Consider the following 19,634-nt stretch of genomic DNA (forward strand, 5'->3'; position numbering starts at 1 on the left):
CTAACAGAGGTTGAGCACAAGTCTCAAGCTCCCAAACTTTAGGGGTGTAGATCCTTCATGGATAGAGCTGTGAGAAGCAAGTGCCAGCCTCTAATTGCTCGATGACATTTTGAGAAGGATTTTGAGGCTCAGTGCAGTAGCGCAGCAAACCTGGGGTGCTGTGTGCCTTGTGGGGTGAAGTGTGAAAGCCTGAAAGCACAAGTGTTCCTACAGGGATGCTTGGGTCAAAACACCACGGCAGCTGGCACCAACCTTTCCCTCCAAAGACACAATCACCCTATTGCCCCTTTTAGGTGCTCCCTAAACACAGATATAGAGACTGGTTTAGAAAGGAGACATGAAAGATGAAGCAACCCAAGGRGTAAAATTTACATCTATTATATAGCAAAATTTGCATTAACCCGCCTATCTAATAMACATTCCCCGCCTTCCTAATGCATATTTATTTAGGTGATGTAATCTTACGCCATGCTTGAAAYGCAAATTTCTTCATTAGGTAACTTCTATTATAGAAGTTCTGAAATCAGACGACATCAGTTAAGTTTGCAAAAGGTGAGAAAGTTCAGCCTGAAGACAGCAAATTCATCTTGGGGACATCAATCCCATAGCAGAGCCCCCCTGCCATGGGACCCCTCGCAGTGCCTCCTCGGCTGGGGCTGACACTTTTCGCGGTGCCCTCTCCACTCATCCCTCGCTTCACACATGATGCCAAGTGTCTTCGCCACGTGAACGCTCAACGTGCATCACCACTTGCTGAAGGAACAATGAATTTACAGCGATTATTGACAGCAGCCCCTGTCAGCTGCCCGCCCTGGGCGGTGACACACGCCTGTCGCTTGTGCTGCCGCTACTGCTGCTCGTTCGCTCGCAGCTTCAGCAGCGCGGAGCGGCGGGGCCGGACCGGAGCGGGGCCGGTGGCGGTGCCGCTGTCGGTGTCGGTGCCGCTCTCGGTACCGGTACCGCTGTCGGTATCGGTGTCGGTGCCGCTGTCGGTGTCGCTCTCGGTACCGGTACCGTTCTCGGTGTCGGTGTCACTGTCGGTGCCGGAGCCGCGGTGCCGGAGCCGCCCCGGGGCGGTGCCCGGCGCTCCCGAGCCTGCGCGGCGGCGGCGGCGGCCATGGAGGTGCAGGTGGCCCCGCTGCGGGCCTGGGACGATTTCTTCCCCGGYTCGGACCGCTTCGCCTTGCCCGACCTCAAGGACATCTCGAAATGGAACAACCGCGTGGTCAGCAACCTGCTCTACTACCAGACCAACTACCTGATGGTGGCCGCGGCGCTCGTCTCCATCGTGGGGTCAGTGCGCGGCCTTGCGGTGCGCCGGGCAGGGCCGGGGGCGGCGGGCTGGGGTGGGCCCGGTGCCCGGTGCGGGGCTCTGCCACCCGGCACGGTGCCACAGAAAGGACCCGGCTGGGATGTGAGGGTACATGGGCGGGGGAGCTGCGYTTTCCCTTCCTCCTTTCTCCCTTTCCCCCTACCTTCTTCCTTCTTTCCCATCTTTCCCCTTCCTCTATGCCTTTTCATCTCCCGCATCTCCTTAAACCTCTGGTGTCGTTTAAAAACGTATAGGTTTGGTGTACCCCCCCTTGGCGGGGGCGCTCGGTAGCAGCGGGGTTTGTGATGTGTTGGTGGGGTCGGGCCGGTCGGAGSACTCGCTGTTATCTCCCTTTTCCCCGGGCTGTTCCTGCAGCGCTCTGCCCCAGGCGGGGGCTGCGCTCAAACCCGCCCGGCAGAAGGCAGCGATGCTCCGAGTGCGGGATGTCGCTGCTCGCCGAGAACGGAGCCGCATCCTGCGCAGCGATCTGTGCTTCCTTCCGARCCTGCCCAGCGGGGCTGCTCAGGCTGAGACACGCTCAGCTGTGAATTTAAAAAAAATACATAGATAAGGTCTGCTCTATGTTAACAGTTCTAAAGTAATGTTCAGGGCAAGCCTTTCTTGTTTCTGAGTTAGCTTATACTGAAAAAAACTTCACTATAAAATAGATAAAATACTACTTCGTTTCATTTTGGTGGGCAGGATTGAGACCTTCGAGGCAGGACCATCTGCTGGTAGAATGTTGTGTCATGCCCAACGTTCCTGAAGGGAACCAGGAAATAACCTTATAATCATCTTCTGAATCAAGGCTATGTGACTCTGTTTCAGTATTGCTCTAGGGTCTTTGGTCAGAAAGCTCTTAAGCAAGACATAAAGCAGAAACTGATGATTAAGCTTTTAATATGGAAACTGGAATACTCCACTCTTCTCAACAAACAACCCGCAAATGCCTAAATTGGAGAAWTGCCCAGCCACCAGGCCAGAGCTTTGGCTGAAGTACATCTTATCTCTTATGTTGCAGAGGCTTAAAATGATTCCCCTAAATCAATTTTTTTGGGGGGAGGGGTAAGCATTCTGCATCCTGTTAGGGCTTTTGAAGCTGTTGACCCAGCATCTAAGTTGGTAAAGATTCTCTGASTCACAGGGAGCTTTGACCTCTGCTCTGTGGAAGGATAGGCTCAGAATCATGCATTTTCTTCTTGGTGCATGATAGTTTCAAGGCCAACATAGGGGCATAGACTTTTTCTTGTGGGAGTATGTTGCAGTGATCTTTACAGACTAACAGATAAAATAAGACTTCATGGCCTTGCTGTTCTTCTGCCACCTCATTCTAGATTTGTGTGTTCATTTATCCTTGTTTAGCAGCACGATGCTGTAGCCAGCTCTCGATGAACAGGTAAATCACAGTGTCCCTGGAAAGCAGGGAGACAGCTCTCCTGCCCAAGAAGGTGGGGAAGGAATGTMAACTACCTTGATATCTCTGGCTGGAAAACAGGCGTGCCAGCAGCTTTTACTCACTCTCCTAAATGCTTCCTTTTGAACTCTGATCACTTTTCCTCAGATCAAGGGAGATTTTTCTCCCCCTTATTTCCTACTAGCATGCTGAGGTGGGAGGTGGAGGCGGAAAAGAGCCACAGAAGTTGGAAACTAATATCAGAACTGCAATTATAATATCTTAATATTGAGTGATAACCTTTGTTGAAAACTTATGGATGAACAAGACCTGAAGTGGGATCTTTATCTCATCTTTTTTTAATTGCATGTCTTAGAGTCTTTGGTATATGATGAACCTGATTCTTCTAACACAGAAGTAAAATCAGATGGGAGAAGAACTCTGAAGGGAATGCAATAATACTTCAATAGAGAAAAAGTATCAATTTCTTGTAATAAAAATATTTTTCATTTGGCCAGAGTGTGGCTTTGGGAGAAAGGTAGAGAAAGTTCTCCTGATAAATTTAAATTGGTGATTAAGTTGTCTTGCACTTCATTCTATCATGGGGAGGAACCCCTGAGTGATAAATAATGAATCATGGCTTTTTAGGAATTCCAGGGCTGTGTCCAGGCCTAAGGGCAGGATTATTGAAACCCTTAATGTAGTGGTCTTTCTGTGATCAAAACTAAACTTTCCCCGTGACCAACTTTACCTGCTTGTAAACCATCTAATTATATRGACAGACTTGAAATGCAAAGGTAATATTTTCAGCTATTGCAACACTTGTTAGCTGTGGTTGTGCTGGGCAGACACAGAAACTGTAGCCCAGTGCTTTCTYGATACTGGAAATACAGTGCTTTTTGCCACAGCTTTAGTTTACTGCCCCTCCTACAACACAGCTGACCTGTCCCGCCTTTTRCCTTCTCTCCACAAGATATGGAATAACCTTACAATGAGCAGAGTGCAGTTATAATCATCTTTACTGCATTGTGTCCCCGCCTTTCTTCCTCCCTTTGCCTTCTGCCATAGCTACTGTAACATGCAAATGAAATTCTGTGCTTTGCAATAATGTAAACTWTATTTCCAACCTACAGGGCTGGGTAAAAATAATAAATCAGTGMACAAGAAACTAAAACTCCTGAATTAGTGCCACCCCACAAGCATAGGCTGGTGGTAGCAAGCCTGTTTCTTCCAGGCCCCCTCCCTGCAAATTCCTTTAAGAAGGACTCTGGACTTGTCTGCTTTTTCTTTTATTCCCCCTACAACTCTGTTGCAGTAGATTGCTGATAAAACCCAAGATCTTGACAGAATTGTGCCCTTTCTCCCAGTTATAGAGGAACTGGACTCCCTGTTCTTACCCTGTGCCAGAGCCCTGTCATTGTGAGTCCTGTATGAATTTTTATTAAAATCAGGGCCTTCAGTGCCTCCCACAACATCTTGCAACTCCCCTCAAACAGTCAATTTGGTTAATAAGTGAAACTTGTCTGTTCTTCCACCTACTCCAACAAGGCCTCTCTATCATGTAGTTCAAACTTAACTACTTTAAATTAATGTAATTTCATCTAGGCTTTTGTTGCCATGTACTTGCTAAAAATTAGCTTCTAAATCTGACAGTTTTAAAAAAGCRTGCTGGATTTCAGAGTGCTGCATCAGTGCTCATTCTGTCCTGTTATAGCTTTCTTCTTGCAGCCTGAGATTTGATGTGTCTTTCTTTTACCACTTCTTTAAAACATCTACTGTCCATCTGTATAATCCCAGCAATCAACGACTGTGTCATATTCTTTTTCTTTGTTTCTCCCCCAGACCACTACCTTAGCTGATGTACTTATAGTGATCCCCTTTGCTGAAACAAAGACTCCAGCACAGCAAAACGTTTAGTTTCTCTCATTCCTGATGAAAGATTGAGTGAGCAAAACACATAATTTTAAAACGTCTTACATAATAATGTTGATGCATAACTTCACAAAGGTCTGCAGGAAGGAATCTGTCTCCTGTTTCCAAAGCTATGCAAGTGAGCAACAGTAGGTACAGAAGCATTGCTAAATCTGTGGATGCTGAGGCCTATCCCCCAGACAATGTGCTATTTATAGTTTTATGTGCTATCCCTAGTTACAGCTGTGTAACCTCAGTGAAGCTCAAAGTGCAGGGAGAGAGGAGGCAGAACTGCATCTTTCAAGTCAACTAAATTAATACAAGTGAGGAAAGAAGCATTTTACTGCTCTAACCTGCCTATTGCTTGGGCTCTGATGGAGCAAAAGGAATTTTCATGCTTATTTCAGCCTGAGCTGCTCTATGTAAAAAAATGTGGCTCTCAATGACTGCCAGTCTCCTACTCAGCGCCTTTGTTCAGACTTGCCTGGTCACATGCTAAAGAAACAGATGTGACAGCAACTGCTGAATAATCACCCCAAGACAGTCATCTAAAATGGAGATGGTATGAGGATGGAGCTATCTTGGTTTTGCTTTTTATGTGGCCTATCCTATTTCTGGGCTCGTGCTGCCGGAGGCTACTTGTCTTGCACAAAGGATGTGCCTTGCCAAGCTCTTTTTTTTTCCCTGTGCTGCTGCTGTACGTCCTCCTTCTCTCMTGCTGTGCACCAGTGCAGGTATGAAACAGCCTGACAAGAAGAGATGATGTGATAACTCACTGAGAGCAGGGCTTTTGGGTTTTGCTGCTCCTGTGTGAGAATTCTAACCTGTCTTGTGATGCATGTAGGGCAGAGCATAGAAATATGAATCTAGTTTAAAAAAAAAGCATTTCATCTTCATCTGTTTTTGCTGGCCAGGGGTAGCTGCCAGTACTTTTTCCCACACAACTGCACCCCGAGCATCTCTGCTCTCCTGAGGCTGCTTCCAAGAATACGAAGTGTCCTGTGGTCCAGCTTGGCACAGGACAATGCCCCTGGCCCTGCAGCCATGAGGATGTTTCCTTTCATTTGTTTTCCCTGTCTCTACTTTGCAAATGCCGAAGGAAGCCTGGTATCTGCAGGGCAGCAGGAAACTCAATCTGGGTGAGGGCTTTTCCTTGTCACTTTGTACTGGAGGTCACAGCATCCCACCAGTGTTGTATCTTGTCACCACAGACAGCAAAGGAGGTCATTCAGCTGGGTGCTGTGGGCTGTTAGCACCCCTAGGTGCTGTTAGTCCTACCTTACTGACTGCTTTCTGGGTCARGGAAGTTAGTAGGTTTTATGTCCAACCCTAAAAGAGTTTTTCTTACCCTGAGTCAGCTGAGYAATGTCAGCTCAAGTCACCATACCCTTGCCATGCTGATAGTTCTGTGCATTACATTTTTAGGTATTTGAGGTCTCATCAATCCCTGCTAAAGGAAATTATATTTAGAAAGTATCTTGTAACATGCTTAATGGCTGGTCACTTACCTTGTCTCTGCATYKCTGAAAGACTTCCAGCCTCCTTGCSYGWGCACAAATTTRTCCTRTTGTGTTCTGACCTCTGTATAAATAAGGCAAATATCARTTTTGGGGGTTCAACAGTAAGGTGGCTTCTAGAGCTGTTACACAGCTCTGTTTTTTTACCCGGTCTCTGATGTTCTAAAATTACATATCCATGTTTTTTCCGCTTTAGTCTTTAGCTATTGTGTTATTAAGAGCACCATGCCAACAGATCTGAGTCAAACTGGATAATGGAGGTCTGCCTTTCTGAAAAATGCCATTGCTGTAGAAGAATTTTATATATATGGATTTCTAGGATAATCTTAGATAGTGCTGTAAATTATGCTGTGGGCAAGTCAAGCAGTAAAGGSTGGCTTTGGCATATGACACCCTATCCAGCACTGTAATCAGCAGTAGTGAAGTCTCTGGACACATGGCTGATAATTTGAATACTGGTTTTCAGTGGCAACTGTGATCCCCATCTGTGTTCATGTGGCTCTGAATGCCTTCACTTGATACTTCTGTTCACTGTTCCCTTGTACGCGTTGGAATGCAGCCCACTTCAGAAAACATGTAATTCAAATCACTTTCCTGACAAAAGTGGGACCTTGTGAATGCATTCTCCCCTCACCCCCCTTCATATCCCTTACAGCCAGTCAGTTGTACAGAACCTGTGTAATATCAGAAAGAAATGTAGAACAGAGAAGTCTTTGGTCTCTTCCTTATAAATATGGAGGGATGGTTCTTCACCACAAGTTTCTGAAGTTGTAATAAGAGTAGAGAGAAGTGTAGGGATGATAAGGCKTGGAGAGTATTTTCCAAGCACATGGAAAATGTAGAGTGGAACTCTGCCTAGATCTTTGTTGCTTCCAGGATTATCTTGTCCATGGATTTCTGGCAACAAAAAATAGATTACTGTGAGTAGTATTAAGTTTGGCCATGTCTGCTTCAAGACAGCTGAGGTGTGGAGGTGAATTCTACTTTAAGAATCTGCTATGTCCAKTAGTACATATATAACCCAGGCACCAGTGTGGTCCAGTCATGAGTCATCCTGCTCTTGCTGCAAAGGAATACAGATGAAACCAATTTCTTTCCAGAGCAATGCCGTTCACTTTTTCCAGCCTGGAAACTTTAGATTGACAATTCAGAGCTAAATATAATCTGGCCAGCTACAGGGAGTGACTCAAATGCAACAAGCAAGTCTGCCCTGTCACCACTTCCAGAAAGCCCTATTGGCTTTTCAGCATGAGTAGCAGAAGCAGGTGGGGAACTACTCTGAAKTTTAATCTTTTTCTGTCCAGTTGTCTTGTCTCTTGTTGGCACAACTGACTTAAAGAATAAAGAGCCAGTCCTTGCTCTAAAATAATTCTTGGGGGTTCTTCCTTCTCCAGGAAAATGCCCCCTGGCACTGCAGGTAGAGTGTTGGCAACACCAGTCCATTTCTTSTGCCTGCGCCGGATATGAAGCGCAGACCACAAACCATAACATCCTCCTCAGCAGTGGGGAGGAGTGGTGAGTCACTGGGCCTGGTGGCTTTGGAGCAGCAGGACGAGCTGCAAAGTCTACAGGAGGAAACCTTGAGCATGTGTGGCTTTCTCGGGGYGGTGTCATGCTGCTGCCATAGTTGYAATAGCCCGGAGGCYTCAGCTGCTGTGTAATCGGATCAGTGCATRTACAAGCCAGAAAATCAGAATGCACATGAATTCAAATAACTTATTGCTATATAAGTGAAATACCAGAGAGCCTGGACTCTGTGTGAGTACAGAAACAAGCTCAACAAAGGCATTGCTGAAAGCTTGATTCTGAACGAGCTCTAAATATTTGCGAAAGTGGTTTGAGCAGGTGACGTTCTTGCCCTCATCCAAAAAAGGGACTTACTGTTTATAGTCCAGAGCTGATCCACTGGACAGTTTGCTTTGCTTGGAAACTCTTATGACAATAACAGAACACAAACCTCAGCAGTGACTCTTGCTAGGCCTGGCTCTTCTTCCTGTAAGGCCTTTATTCTGTACTCCAGTTCCTTCTGACTCCCAGGCATGCTTGCTTGGGACTGGGCTTCCATCTGTTGTGCTGACAGTGGCRAGCTCCTTCTGCAGGTTCATACAAATCATTTGTTTGATTGTAAACCAATGAAAAGGTTTGTTCAGAAATAAGAAGTAACTTCCTTCACTCAGTGTTTTACCTTTCCCATTCTGCAAACCTCAACAATGTACCATGTAAAGCTAGTTCATCTGAATGCTTAGCCTGAGCCTGGTTTTGGTCATGTGTAGGGAAGAGCTGCTCTTAGGCAACTGCTGGCTCCATGTGTTCTCTGAATATGCTAACTGTGGGTGTGATATCAAATGAGTTGATTACAGAGATAGGAGGGGTCCTGTTGCAAAGTACTTCTATGAATATGGCTGTTCCTATATGGACACAAGTCATGAAGTTTCTGAAATTGAACATTTCTCTTTTTTTGTTCCCTCTTCTCTGCAGGTTTCTGAGTCCCCTGAACATGCTCATTGGTGGTACTGTGGTGGTGCTGGTGTTCCTGGGGTTTGTGTGGATGTCRCACAACAAGGATATACTCCGCAAGCTGAAGAAGCAGTACCCAACCACGTTTGTYGTGGCCATCATGCTGTCTAGCTACTTCTTGATCTCCTACCTGGGAGATGTCATGGTGTTCATGTTTGGGATCACGCTTCCTCTCCTCTGTAAGCATTTGTTCTCTTCTCGGGGGGGTTAGATGTGTGTGCCTTGAGCTTGCTCAAACAAGTCTGCAGAGTCTAAATCGGGTGTTAACTTTGCTATCTCTGTTTAAATGGGCCCAAAGCAGAATGGGGGAGAGGGGACACAAAACAGCACAAGCCATCTTTAATGTTGTTATTAGTAAATGGGTACGTGTGATTACTTAKGCAGTCACTGATAAATCATCATTTTCCAGCAATGTCACGATGCTGGGATGTGTCTTGAGTGCTGCAAGAGCGATGCATTCCTTGGGCATTAACAGCTAATGGGTGTGTTTGTGTCATGCAGTGATGTTTGTCCACGCTTCCCTGAGGCTCCGGAACATACAGAACAAGCTGCAGAACAAGATGGAGGGAATAGGCTTGAAGAAGACCCCAATGGGCTTCATCCTGGATGCTCTAGAACAGCAGGAGGATAGTATCAACAAACTGGCTGACTACATATCTAAAGTGAAGGAGTAAGCAGCTGCAACGTGGCATTTCTGCCTGTTGCAGGAGTGTAGTTGCTATTTACTATTGTTCAAGCTTGCTTTCAGTTTATGTACAAAACAGGAAATGCATGTGGTACAGGTTAATAGTTGCAGGATACAGGTATCCCAAGGTCTTCAGGGCTCCTCTAAGAACATAAGAACARCAACTTTTTTTCTATTGTATAGCAAAATGTTCTGGTGTTTACACAAGTACATACTAACTTAAYTGTGTTTGCTTGTCTCTTCTTCTGGGGGTAGAGGAGGAAGAGATGGAAACCTATGGAATGCAGTCTCTCAAACTGTCTTGTAGCAAATTGGTCTATTAAAGCAACATCCCTTTTATCTCAGTTCTAAAATATTGTGGTTTAGCCAGGTTATGCTTAATGGCACCTTCAGCCTGGTGATGCTCAGGTGAGCTGGAATGTATCAAAAGCAGGTATCTCTTGCATCCTCCAAATCCCTCCCTTGAGTGCTCTGTGTTACAGAGACCACGTTACCAGCTTAACTGGCTCGTGGTAAACTGTGCAGTGCTTGTACCCAGTCTGGRCTCCTGTCCTCACCTCACAGCCCTCCTTTATCAGCCATGGAACAGTCTAAATCTCTGTAAGCATGAGGAGTATACATGGCCCTGCCTGCCAGTCCCAGTAATATTTACCTTCAGTCTCTCCAAAATCCTCATCTATAGAACTGCTCCCTTCTGTAGGAGAGCCAAACTTCCTTGTGTACCAGCTAAACTCTGGCCAAGCACAGGAGAAAAAGTTTGCTGATAGGTTGGATGAGCTGGGTTTCTACCCCATTGATGTTTTTAAATACTGCTACTTTAGGACTTACCTGCTATAGTCTGCACAGGCCGTTTGTAGATGGAGGTGTATGTGTGTTCTTGAGCATGRGTCATCTTTTTCTTTCTTCTCACCCAGAATGCAAAGATACAGGTCAAACATGCATCTGTTGACTCTGTACTTCCGACACTCCTCAAAGGAATAAACTGGATTTCAGGTTTACAAGTARAAGCAATAAATGTCAAGACACAATTTTTGAAAACCCATTCCAAATTCGTGAAGATATTTGCCTGTTGAAACTCCTGATGTTGAAAGCAGTGTGGGGGATTCTTTTATATRTACATAATTTAACTGCCAGCTCTGGTGGAATCATCTTGATAACAGGAGCTTACCAACAACAGGGGGGAAAGTTATGCAAGTGAGACTCCATTTCAAATATTCTTGCATTTCTCTTTTCTAACCAAGTAATTAATTTAACAAAAAAGCAAGGATCCTTGAAGTTGAAGCTTTTATGTAACTTGCCATGCTGTTTTCATAGTGAACTGTGTAGAAATCTGAACATGTCATTCCATTTAAGTGTTAGAGTGATCAATATTTATCAAAAATGTCTGTATATTCCAGCTGAAGAGTCAATGGCCTGTTCCTCACTTGTAGCGCATGGTCTTTGTTTTTCAAAAACTGTTTCCACACCTAAAGAACATAGTAGCCTATGACTTCATCATTACAGTAGCATTTTAAAAACTGCACAGTTATGAAGAAAAATAAAATCTAATGGTTGGAAACTCGAGCTTGTGCCTGTGTCTGTGGTTGTGGTGGTGGAGATCTGCTGTCCCCTTGCAGCTTGTGCTGCAAGCCTGTGRTGGGGATTGAGCTGGTGGTTCTGACTGCTCTGTGTCTGTGTCAGCTTTGTTGGGGCCCGAGGGACCTCTGAGCTGAAATGTTGCAGCCTTGCTCCTGCATCCTTAACAAGGCAGCTCTACAGAGGTGGAATTCTTAGAGTATGTCTTCATGCTGTTTGGTCTCTTACATAACTCTGCTTTACTTAACTGGGATTTCACATTTCTGTTAATTAACCTGAGAGGGATTTCTGCTTCTAGGATTACTGGGAGCCATGCCTAGGGCAGGAAGGCAGCTCTGCTGCAGTCAGACTAATGGTTTGATCTCTGTGCCTGCCTCCCTCCTCCTGTGATCACTGAGAGGCTGCTCAGTGGGAGAACACGGATCAGAGCAGGGACTCACAGGTCCTGCTCTATCCACCCTGGAAATTCGTGTTTGGCAGCTTCTGGGTGTAGCAGTAATTGGTGTCTGGCAGCTTGAATTGGAGAGTGTAAAGCACTGTATTATATTATATATTCCTTTGTGCTTCCCTGTCCTGGTTGCTGCAGTCTGAGCTGCACMAGCCCTTGAAGGCAGTCTGGAGAGCAGAGTGCTCCAAGAGCTTTCTGGAGGAGTGATTTGGTGCACTGGTCACTTGTTCCTGAACTCTGTGCAAGGGCTTGGTTGGATGTACTGAGCTCCTTCCCTTCCCTACTTTTATCCCTTACAAAAAGAGAGGGATGCAATGCAAATCACTTCCATTTTTTACGTGACTCCCCCCTTACATGCTTTAAAGCTATCTGCTCTCTATCAAGCAGCTTTTCCAAGTTTGGGGCTTTACAGCTGTGAACAGGAGCAGGGCTGAGAAGGAGCTTTTCAAGGCTGGAAGATGGAGATTGGAAAGAGAGCAGGTRATAGGTACCAAAAGGACAAATGAAAATTTGAACAAGTGACAGTAGAGACTAAATTGGATTCGAGACGTCCTGGGCATTGGTGATACTACAGGAGTATTAAAATAAATACGGGAAAGGGGAGCAGGGTGGGACTGGGATTTATCTGCCAGGGGAAGGTTGCTGAGAGTTAACCCTTGGAGACTAATTCACCTGAAGGAAATCCTGCTAGGAGCTACAAACCTGTGCCTTTGGATCAAGTGTCAGCCACAGGAAGGCAGGGGAGCTGCATTTTAGMAAAGGGAACACTTTTGTCCTTTCCCTTTGCCTTTTAACTCTAAAAAACAAACAAACCCCAAAACAACTGGTCACTTGTGGATATATTTCACAGGAGTGTGACTTACCTGTAGCTGTTTAACAAGAAAGACAGCAGAAGAATTTAATGTGATTATAAAAAGAGGATRAAAAAAAATTGCAAAAATATTAAAGAGAAAATAATTTGTGTATATACAGGTTTTACCTCTTCAATTCCAGCCCTGCCAGGGGTGTGACATCATACATCAGACTAGGAGGAATTAYRAGTTTCTTAAACCCCTGGCATAGARGGAGGTACAGTTCATCCTCCTGCCACAGAAGAGTGTGGGGAGAGACTTAAAATGGCATTCAGTGCTCTCCAAGGTGGCTGCAATTAAAGATTGCAGTAAGACAGAGGTGAATCATGGGGAATGAAGATCCCAGCTCTCAAASCAGAGCATGGCATCGTCTTTTACATGCTGATCAGGTACAATATCCACAAGGCATGTTTCTGAAACGGAGTTTGAAATGTGTTTGTTTTACCAGAGCAGTCGTTCGGTCTGTGAGCGCCTTGTTAGCGATGGAAGTGCTGCACACATCTTACAGAGAGAGCTTTATTTCATTTCTGTTTCCTTAGCCTAAAAAATGAAGCTGTGTACATGGAAACCAAATACATTTCTCATGGACAAGAGAATAATAAAGTAGCATGTGTGTGAAAAGAAAGATAAGATAAAGCACAGCGCGTTCCTGCAGAATCTGGCAGCAGAAGGACAACGTGGAAGCAAAAAGAGTTTGCTGACAAACTAGAAAGACAAGGTTATTGATGCCTCTGAGAAAATACTCCCACAACAAACTGAAGCCTCAAATCCACTTGGCAGACAGATGGCAGCAGGATTGTTTGATACCTGATGGAAACGCTCAGCGCTGACTTTTCCCATGCCAGCCGTTTTCACCACGCTTACACAAGTGTGTATGGCAAGCCTTGTTCCCAAAGAGTTGAATATACCACCTGGGTTCTGCAGAAAACATCTGCTGAAACAGTTGKAAGCAAAACTTGAGAAGTCCTTATTCCAAGTTGTTTTCTTCAGGTCAGTCTGGTYTCTCACTCGAGCTGCTTTGGCAACGGCACCTGGACAAGGACATGAAGGATTAGGAGGAGGAAATTTCTCAGGCTTATTTCCCAAGCCAGTTTAGTCTAATATGAACCCTCAGAAACTAAATATATAACAGCTGAGAGCTCCAAGAAGCTCTGGTGGGTAATTTATTTTGTTTGTAACACCCCAGTTGATGTTTGCAATGCTTAATGCCCAGGAAATCAACTTGAAGGCATTGTGTCCCATCACGGAGAGAACAAACTCTTCAGCTGGCTCAAGCATCAAAACCCCATTTTAGAAATTAAGCTGAGGGTATTGAGGCAAATAAGGAATTGCTAAGTTCATGCAGGATGGGGAGAAAAACACAGTAATGCCCCAAATCAAAGCCAAGTGGCCTGATGACAGAGGCCAAAAAAAACCCMACCCAAAACCCTCCCCAAACAATCCACCAACTGAACACCAAACCACCCCAAGCCCCAACCATCATGTCCATCATTTCATCTTTCCATGGGCTGTGATAGCAATTGTTATCTGGCATGTTTAGGATACACCATGAACTGATCCCTCTGCCTCTAACCCCGCAGCTCTCATGGATAAAAAACCTCCTGATCATTTTGGGGGGAATGGCTGGGATTCAGGATTGCTCCTGGCACGGGGCAGCAGAATTTCTCAGTCATTGCTGTGCAAAACAAGGGCTGTGCCTGGCAGAGAACGAGTGCCATTGTCCCCAATCTTCCTGGGAGCTGGGAAGGCAGCAGGTCCCATGGCAATGAAGGACCAGTCTGCTGTCACCAGCACAAAGTGTGAGCTTTACATGAGTGGGTCTAAAAGGCCAGAAAGGTCTAGAAAGGCCAGAAATGCCCTGAGGAGAGGCCCAGCCAGCAGAAACTCAGAACCCCAAAACTTGCCTAGGGGACAGAACGCTCACGTTAATCCTAGACCACCATCTGCAGGGCTGCAGATTGTCAGTCCAGGCTGGATTTCAGTGTGGGCCAAGTGACAGTGCTCTCTTGTGTAGAGTGAGAGCTAAGGAGAAACACAGCTGTTGAAGAGAGAAACATGGGGCTTAATGGGGGACTAATGTGAAAAACAATACCTGTTGTACTCCTGAAACAGACATCTCACAATAGCCTATGTGAGATGGTCATAGCTAATACACTATTACAAGCACCTTAAGTTGAATTTCTGTGGGTTTGTTCACCTCCTGAGGGAATTTCCTCTCTTTTACCTTACACATGCAGACAGGGCTGCACAAGGCTGCAGCCCCGGYGTTTGCTGTGAGTTCCCTGTGCAAGCCACACCCCAGCGCTGCCAAAACCCCACCTGCATCCCAGGAGGGGCAGCCTGGCACAGAAGGGTGATGAAGCCACGTGCAGGTGTTTTTGTCAGCCCCACAATGGCCCAGCATGGCCAAGCAGAGCTCAGGGCATGGCGGGTGAAGGCGATTCCCTCCCCTCTCCGCCACCGCTCCGCACTCACCGGCTTGAGGTAAGCGACGTTGCTCTGACGGATGTCGTTGAGGAGCTGATCTCTGGGGGTTATTTCCACCAGGGGAGGTGGCCTTCTCCTGGGAATTGGTTTCAGCGTTTTGATGACGTCTTTGAGGTTGGTTTTCTCGGCGGGTTCCACGTACTCTGGCACGGGGGGTTTGCGCTGGRTCTTCTTCAGCTTGACCACTTTGAAGCTGACGGGATTCTCTCTGCAGGGCTGCTCTGGGGCCGGTGGCCTCATGTTCTCCTGCCTTTTGTTTAGTGACACAGCTGCAGGGATGGGCGGTTTGGGGGCTTGCATGGGCTCCTGCATCCTCAGCTGGGGCATTGGTCCCCCCAGCATTTCCCACATCCCAGGAGGCARCCCGAGTCCATTTTCCAGCATGGCTATCAACTCTTTCTGCTCTTTCATCTGCTGCTGCCTYTGCCCCGCTTGCCTCTTCTGCCTCTGCTTGTCCAGGTTCCTGCTGAGCAGGTTGGTCACCACCATCCTGGGCCCCGGCAGTTCGAAGTGATAGCCCATTTTGAGGAGGGTGGTGTTGGCCTTGAGCAGCCTGGCKATCTCCATCTCAGCCTGGTGGCCCAGCAGGCCCCTCTGGTTGTGGAAGCGGAGCTCTGTCAGTGTCTCGTTGTACTGCAGGCAGCGCATGATGGCCACGATGCCTTTGCCCGAGATGAAGTTGGAGTCGATGTTCAAGGTGGTGATGCTCCTGTTCTCCCTCAGCATGTTGGCCAGCGCAAACGCCACGTTGTCGTCCGCCCCCACGTTGGCCAAGCTGAACGTTTTTATGTTCTTGTTCTTTTTCATGGCGTTGACAAAATCTATCAGCATTTCTTTGGGGACGTTTTCTATGTTGTTCAGGTTGAGCTCTTTCACGTCCGGGTTGTTTTTTCGGACTTTCTCCAAACTGTCTTCTAAATTGGTTTGATTTCCTGAAGGCCTGGCACTCAGCTTCATGAAGCTGGTATCCAGTGCTAACTTCTGGGGGATGTTCAATTTTGATATTTTCTTTTCATTTTCCTTAGGCTTTTCTTTGATTTCYTCAGGTTCTGTATCTGGCTTCTTACTTATCTGGTGGCTGTGACTGTTCTCATTGGTGTAATTCTCCTTTGTTTCCAATTCAGYCTCACTTTCWTCTTCTTCTTCTTCCTCCTCCTCTTCGCTATCTTCCTCTTCCTCCTCTGCTGCTTCTTTCTCATCCTCTTCCACCACTCTCTCCTTATCACTCCCATCTCTCTTTGCCTCCCCAGGTTGTGTTTTTGAGTCAGACACGTGCTCATTTTGGTAATGTCTCTCTTTTCCCTCTGTTCCCGTTATCCTCCTGCCAGCCACCTCATCACCGTTGCCAGCCTTTCCTTCCGTCTCCTCCGCAGCACTTCTCTGAGGAAGACAAAACCTCACAGCTGAAATAATTGCAAAATGGCTCTGTTACAACAACTTTCTGCTCAAACAAACAGGTAGCAGCAGGATTTAGATCCCTCTATGCCCATACGTTAGAGAATAATCATTAAAACTGTCATTGCTGTAAGTTTAGGCCGTGCCGGTTTGTGTGGGAACATGGGAACAATTTGTTCTTAGGCTGCAAAACAGTTCCTCATCTTTGCCTACAAAATTCACTCCTGACAATTAAATCCTGAACATATTTAATGATATGAGAAAGAGGGTCTTTGAACTCTTCTGGGGGTTAAGAATCTCTGATCCAAATTCTCTTTCTGGATTTAGCRTAATCTTAATAATTTCTTTGACAAGAGAGGAGGTTTCTTTCATATGCCTCAAGGCACTGGAAATCAGTGTGAGCTCCTGATGGTTTGYTCAGCCCAAGGAGGAGTGAAAAGGGCACATTGTGACACTGTGAAGTCTCCAGCAAAAGGGACAATGAGGCTGTCTGCTCCAGCAGTGCCAGAGCATCACACCGAAGGCAGCACCTCCCTGAAGATAAAACATTCACTCAATTTGGAGCCCAGAGATAAGAAACCAGCCCCTGCACAAAGCAGTTGCAGGGCAGTGAGGCTTCTACCATCCAAATAAAATTAGTTGCAAACATCTGCCAATCTCCAGAGGCATTCCTCGCTGTGACTTTTCTTAGACAAGCATCTTTTTGCAAGCTGTTCCTCCACCACAGGGAAATGCCAATAAAGCTCTGATAAAATCAAGCTGTTTCTCTGAGATTTGCACTGCTTCAGGCAAGAGAGTGTCATAGCTTGTGCTGCACCCAAAGTCAGACAGAATGGTCCCAGACATTTCTGCCCCTTTGCTGTGGTGGCGAATGGGTTTAGTATGGGGATTGTTTCACCAGCTGTGAATGCAGCAGCCAATTCCACACCCAGATTTCAGATTTAAACTCAGAAGTGTTAAAAAAAATAGTTTCTTTGAGCATTAGAGCATTGCAGGTGGAGAAAAAACCCCACAATTTCCCCTGGTCTCCAAAGGCAGGCCATGAAACCTGCCCCGGGAACTCCGTGATGGACCATGTTAGTGTACGTTAATAAAACCACTGATATTTAAAACAAAAATAAAATAAGTCAGTTACCTCAAGTTCACTCAGGTTCAAGTATGGACGTGTTTCATCTGGCCAAGTTTCAATCCTATTAACCTATTTTTAAGTGTAGCCCTCATCCTGAAAAACATCTAAGTATGACCTTAACTTTATTTCAAAGTCAGGGGATACTCAAACTTAAGCASTGAATTGAATAGGATTGACCTGGTTCACAGAGATTGCATGCTTGGTTGTTAGTGAAGATTTCACCCTCTAAAAATTCAGTGGTTTGGGATTTTTCTCTAACACCTCATTAAATTCTGTCAATTAATTAATTTAATATGTATGATTAATATAGTCTTCCATGGAAAAGCAACATCATGCTGTTCCATATGCAAAGTCAAACAAATTAAGAGTTACATCCTCCAAAACTGATTTTGTGATGATTTCTCAGTGATTTGCTTTACTGAATCAGAATTAGGATTTTCTTCTATTAAAAAGCTTAAGTAAATATTTGGGAAAAGCAATTAAAAAATTACTAACCCTGACATCAGTCCAAGCTGSGTTCTATCACTGATGAGGCTTTTAGGATTAATCTAAATTTGTTTGCACTCTTATCTTACATAAGGGGCAGAAGCAGAGGCAGGTTGAGGTATTAAAGCTATAAAACAGATCCCACTGCTGATGCATAACCAATATTTGTGATTTTTTTGCTCGTTACCTCAGAGGGCAGGAGGGTGACAGGAACTCTCTCATCCTCGAGCATGCGTCTGGTTGCCTTCTGCCAGTACAGGTAGTCAACCAGGGACCGGTGGTCGAAGCTCCCCGTGGGGGGTTTGTCCGTCTGATCCTTCTGGATCATCCCAGTTGGGACCTGAGGGTCTGGGGCCATGACTTCCATCTCGCTCTGCAGCTCCTTCAGCTCCTCAGGGGACAGATTTGCCAGGATTTCATCTTCGTCGATGTCCTCAGGACACACGTCTTCRTCGGAGTTTTGGCCGAGTTCAGACATGTTCATTCTTCCCTCCTTCCTCTAATGCTCTTTAAAACTAAAGACAAAGATAAATTTCAAAGGATTTTCTTTTCCCCTCTCACTAGCAGTAGTTGATTCCGTTAAATTGCCAAGTTCATGTTTTGGTCATGAGCAGCGGCAGCTCCCGGTCCCAGTGCAGGAGGCAGCCCGTGCAGCTAAGTCTATATTAAGCTGCACTTGGCTGGATAAAGAGAATTTATGGCGATGCTCCATTTTCAGCAACCTGTCAGCTGTGCAAACCCTTCTGACATTTCAGTGCAGCTGGTGTGTGCCCCACGGAGGGAGGCAGGAGACGGACGGGTTCCAGAGGATTCCGGACACTGCTGCTCGGGGCTGCACCCCGTGCTGGAATCACTGGAGGAGGACAAAGGGACAGCAGCAGCACCTGTGAGGTGTGCAGTGAATCCTGCCGGTGGGAGGAATCAGAAAGGTCTCTGTACCCAAAATATCTCCAGTTTATCTCACAATGGCCCGAGACTGCGGGCTCTGTGCTGCCTTTGGCCGGGTCCAAGCCCTGACTGACCATCGAAGGTTTTGGTGTGAGTGCAGCCACCCTCAGCTGGTGACCTCTCCCAGGCCTTACATCTTGAGAGGGGAAAGCCCTCCACGATGGRAAAAGGCAGGTACAGCTGGCACAAYGTGCACCTGGGGACAGAGGYCCATGCAAGGACGGGAGCAGCCCTTGGAGCCATCCTGAGTGCTCCCAATGGGGCATCTCCCACAGCACATCCCTGCTCTGCCCAGGGGCAATGCCAACCCCTGCTTCTCGACTGGCCTGGCCCTACCATCAGCATAATTTCCAATGTCAGCCCTTCTTGACTGATGGTTCACCTCAGGTTCATCCTTCTCCTACTTTTTACCAATTTTTTTCAGAATTCATGAGCAACTACAAAGATTTACTTTGTTATATTTGTACACCTGATGTAACTCCCCAATCTCCTTTTTCCATTAGGTGTCCATTCCATCTCAGAAGTGCCTCCTTCTTTGCTMARAATATTTTACTGGCTTCTAAATTCMCACAGCAAACCAGAAAGCCACACCTCCAACTTCACCTTGTGCATGGCTTCTTTGTAACAGCAGATTAGCAGGGGAGGCTGATTTTTCCTACTCACAATTTTGGGCTGATTTCCACTCATGAATTCATATTTTCTTTGCAATCAAATCCTCACCTTACAAATGCAACTTCCACCGGAGCAAAACTACAGAGGAGAGGCTGTGAAACCAAGCTCCACCAATTTTTAAGCCATATTTCTTATCACAGTGTCAACCACACTCTGCTGGAGCCTGCCAGCAGCAAAATAGGCTCTGCATGATGATGGTGTCTCTCTGCTGTGTTTTGTAACATGAAACATGGAGCTCTAAGCCCTGTTAACCTCTATTAAAAGTCCATTATCCAAAGGTCCTCATTTGATTCATGCTGCTGCACAGC

General features: G+C 46.1%; 2 protein-coding genes across 2 annotated transcripts; one reads left to right on the forward strand and one right to left on the reverse strand.

Moving 5' to 3' along the window:
* Window positions 1–1,047: 1,047 nt before the first annotated feature.
* ARL6IP5 (ADP ribosylation factor like GTPase 6 interacting protein 5) lies at window positions 1,048–10,898 on the forward strand. Its single transcript, XM_057366372.1, has 3 exons — window positions 1,048–1,293; window positions 8,612–8,829; window positions 9,152–10,898. Exons 1-3 carry the CDS (start codon window positions 1,118–1,120, stop codon window positions 9,322–9,324), a joined length of 567 nt encoding a protein of 188 aa, XP_057222355.1. The 5' UTR covers window positions 1,048–1,117; the 3' UTR covers window positions 9,325–10,898.
* A 1,759-nt stretch (window positions 10,899–12,657) lies between these two features.
* On the reverse strand, window positions 12,658–18,270 carry LMOD3 (leiomodin 3). Its single transcript, XM_057366373.1, has 3 exons — window positions 17,894–18,270; window positions 14,685–16,076; window positions 12,658–13,240 (listed from the first exon to the last, which is right to left on the reverse strand). The coding sequence occupies exons 1-3, from the start codon at window positions 18,188–18,190 to the stop codon at window positions 13,214–13,216; spliced, it is 1,716 nt and encodes a 571-aa protein (XP_057222356.1). The 5' UTR covers window positions 18,191–18,270; the 3' UTR covers window positions 12,658–13,213.
* Between the last annotated feature and the right edge of the window lie 1,364 nt (window positions 18,271–19,634).

The sequence above is a fragment of the Malurus melanocephalus genome, unplaced genomic scaffold, assembly GCF_030028575.1.
Source record: "Malurus melanocephalus ecotype Western Australia unplaced genomic scaffold, MMel_1.1 scaffold_64, whole genome shotgun sequence".
NCBI classification, from domain to species: domain Eukaryota; kingdom Metazoa; phylum Chordata; class Aves; order Passeriformes; family Maluridae; genus Malurus; species Malurus melanocephalus.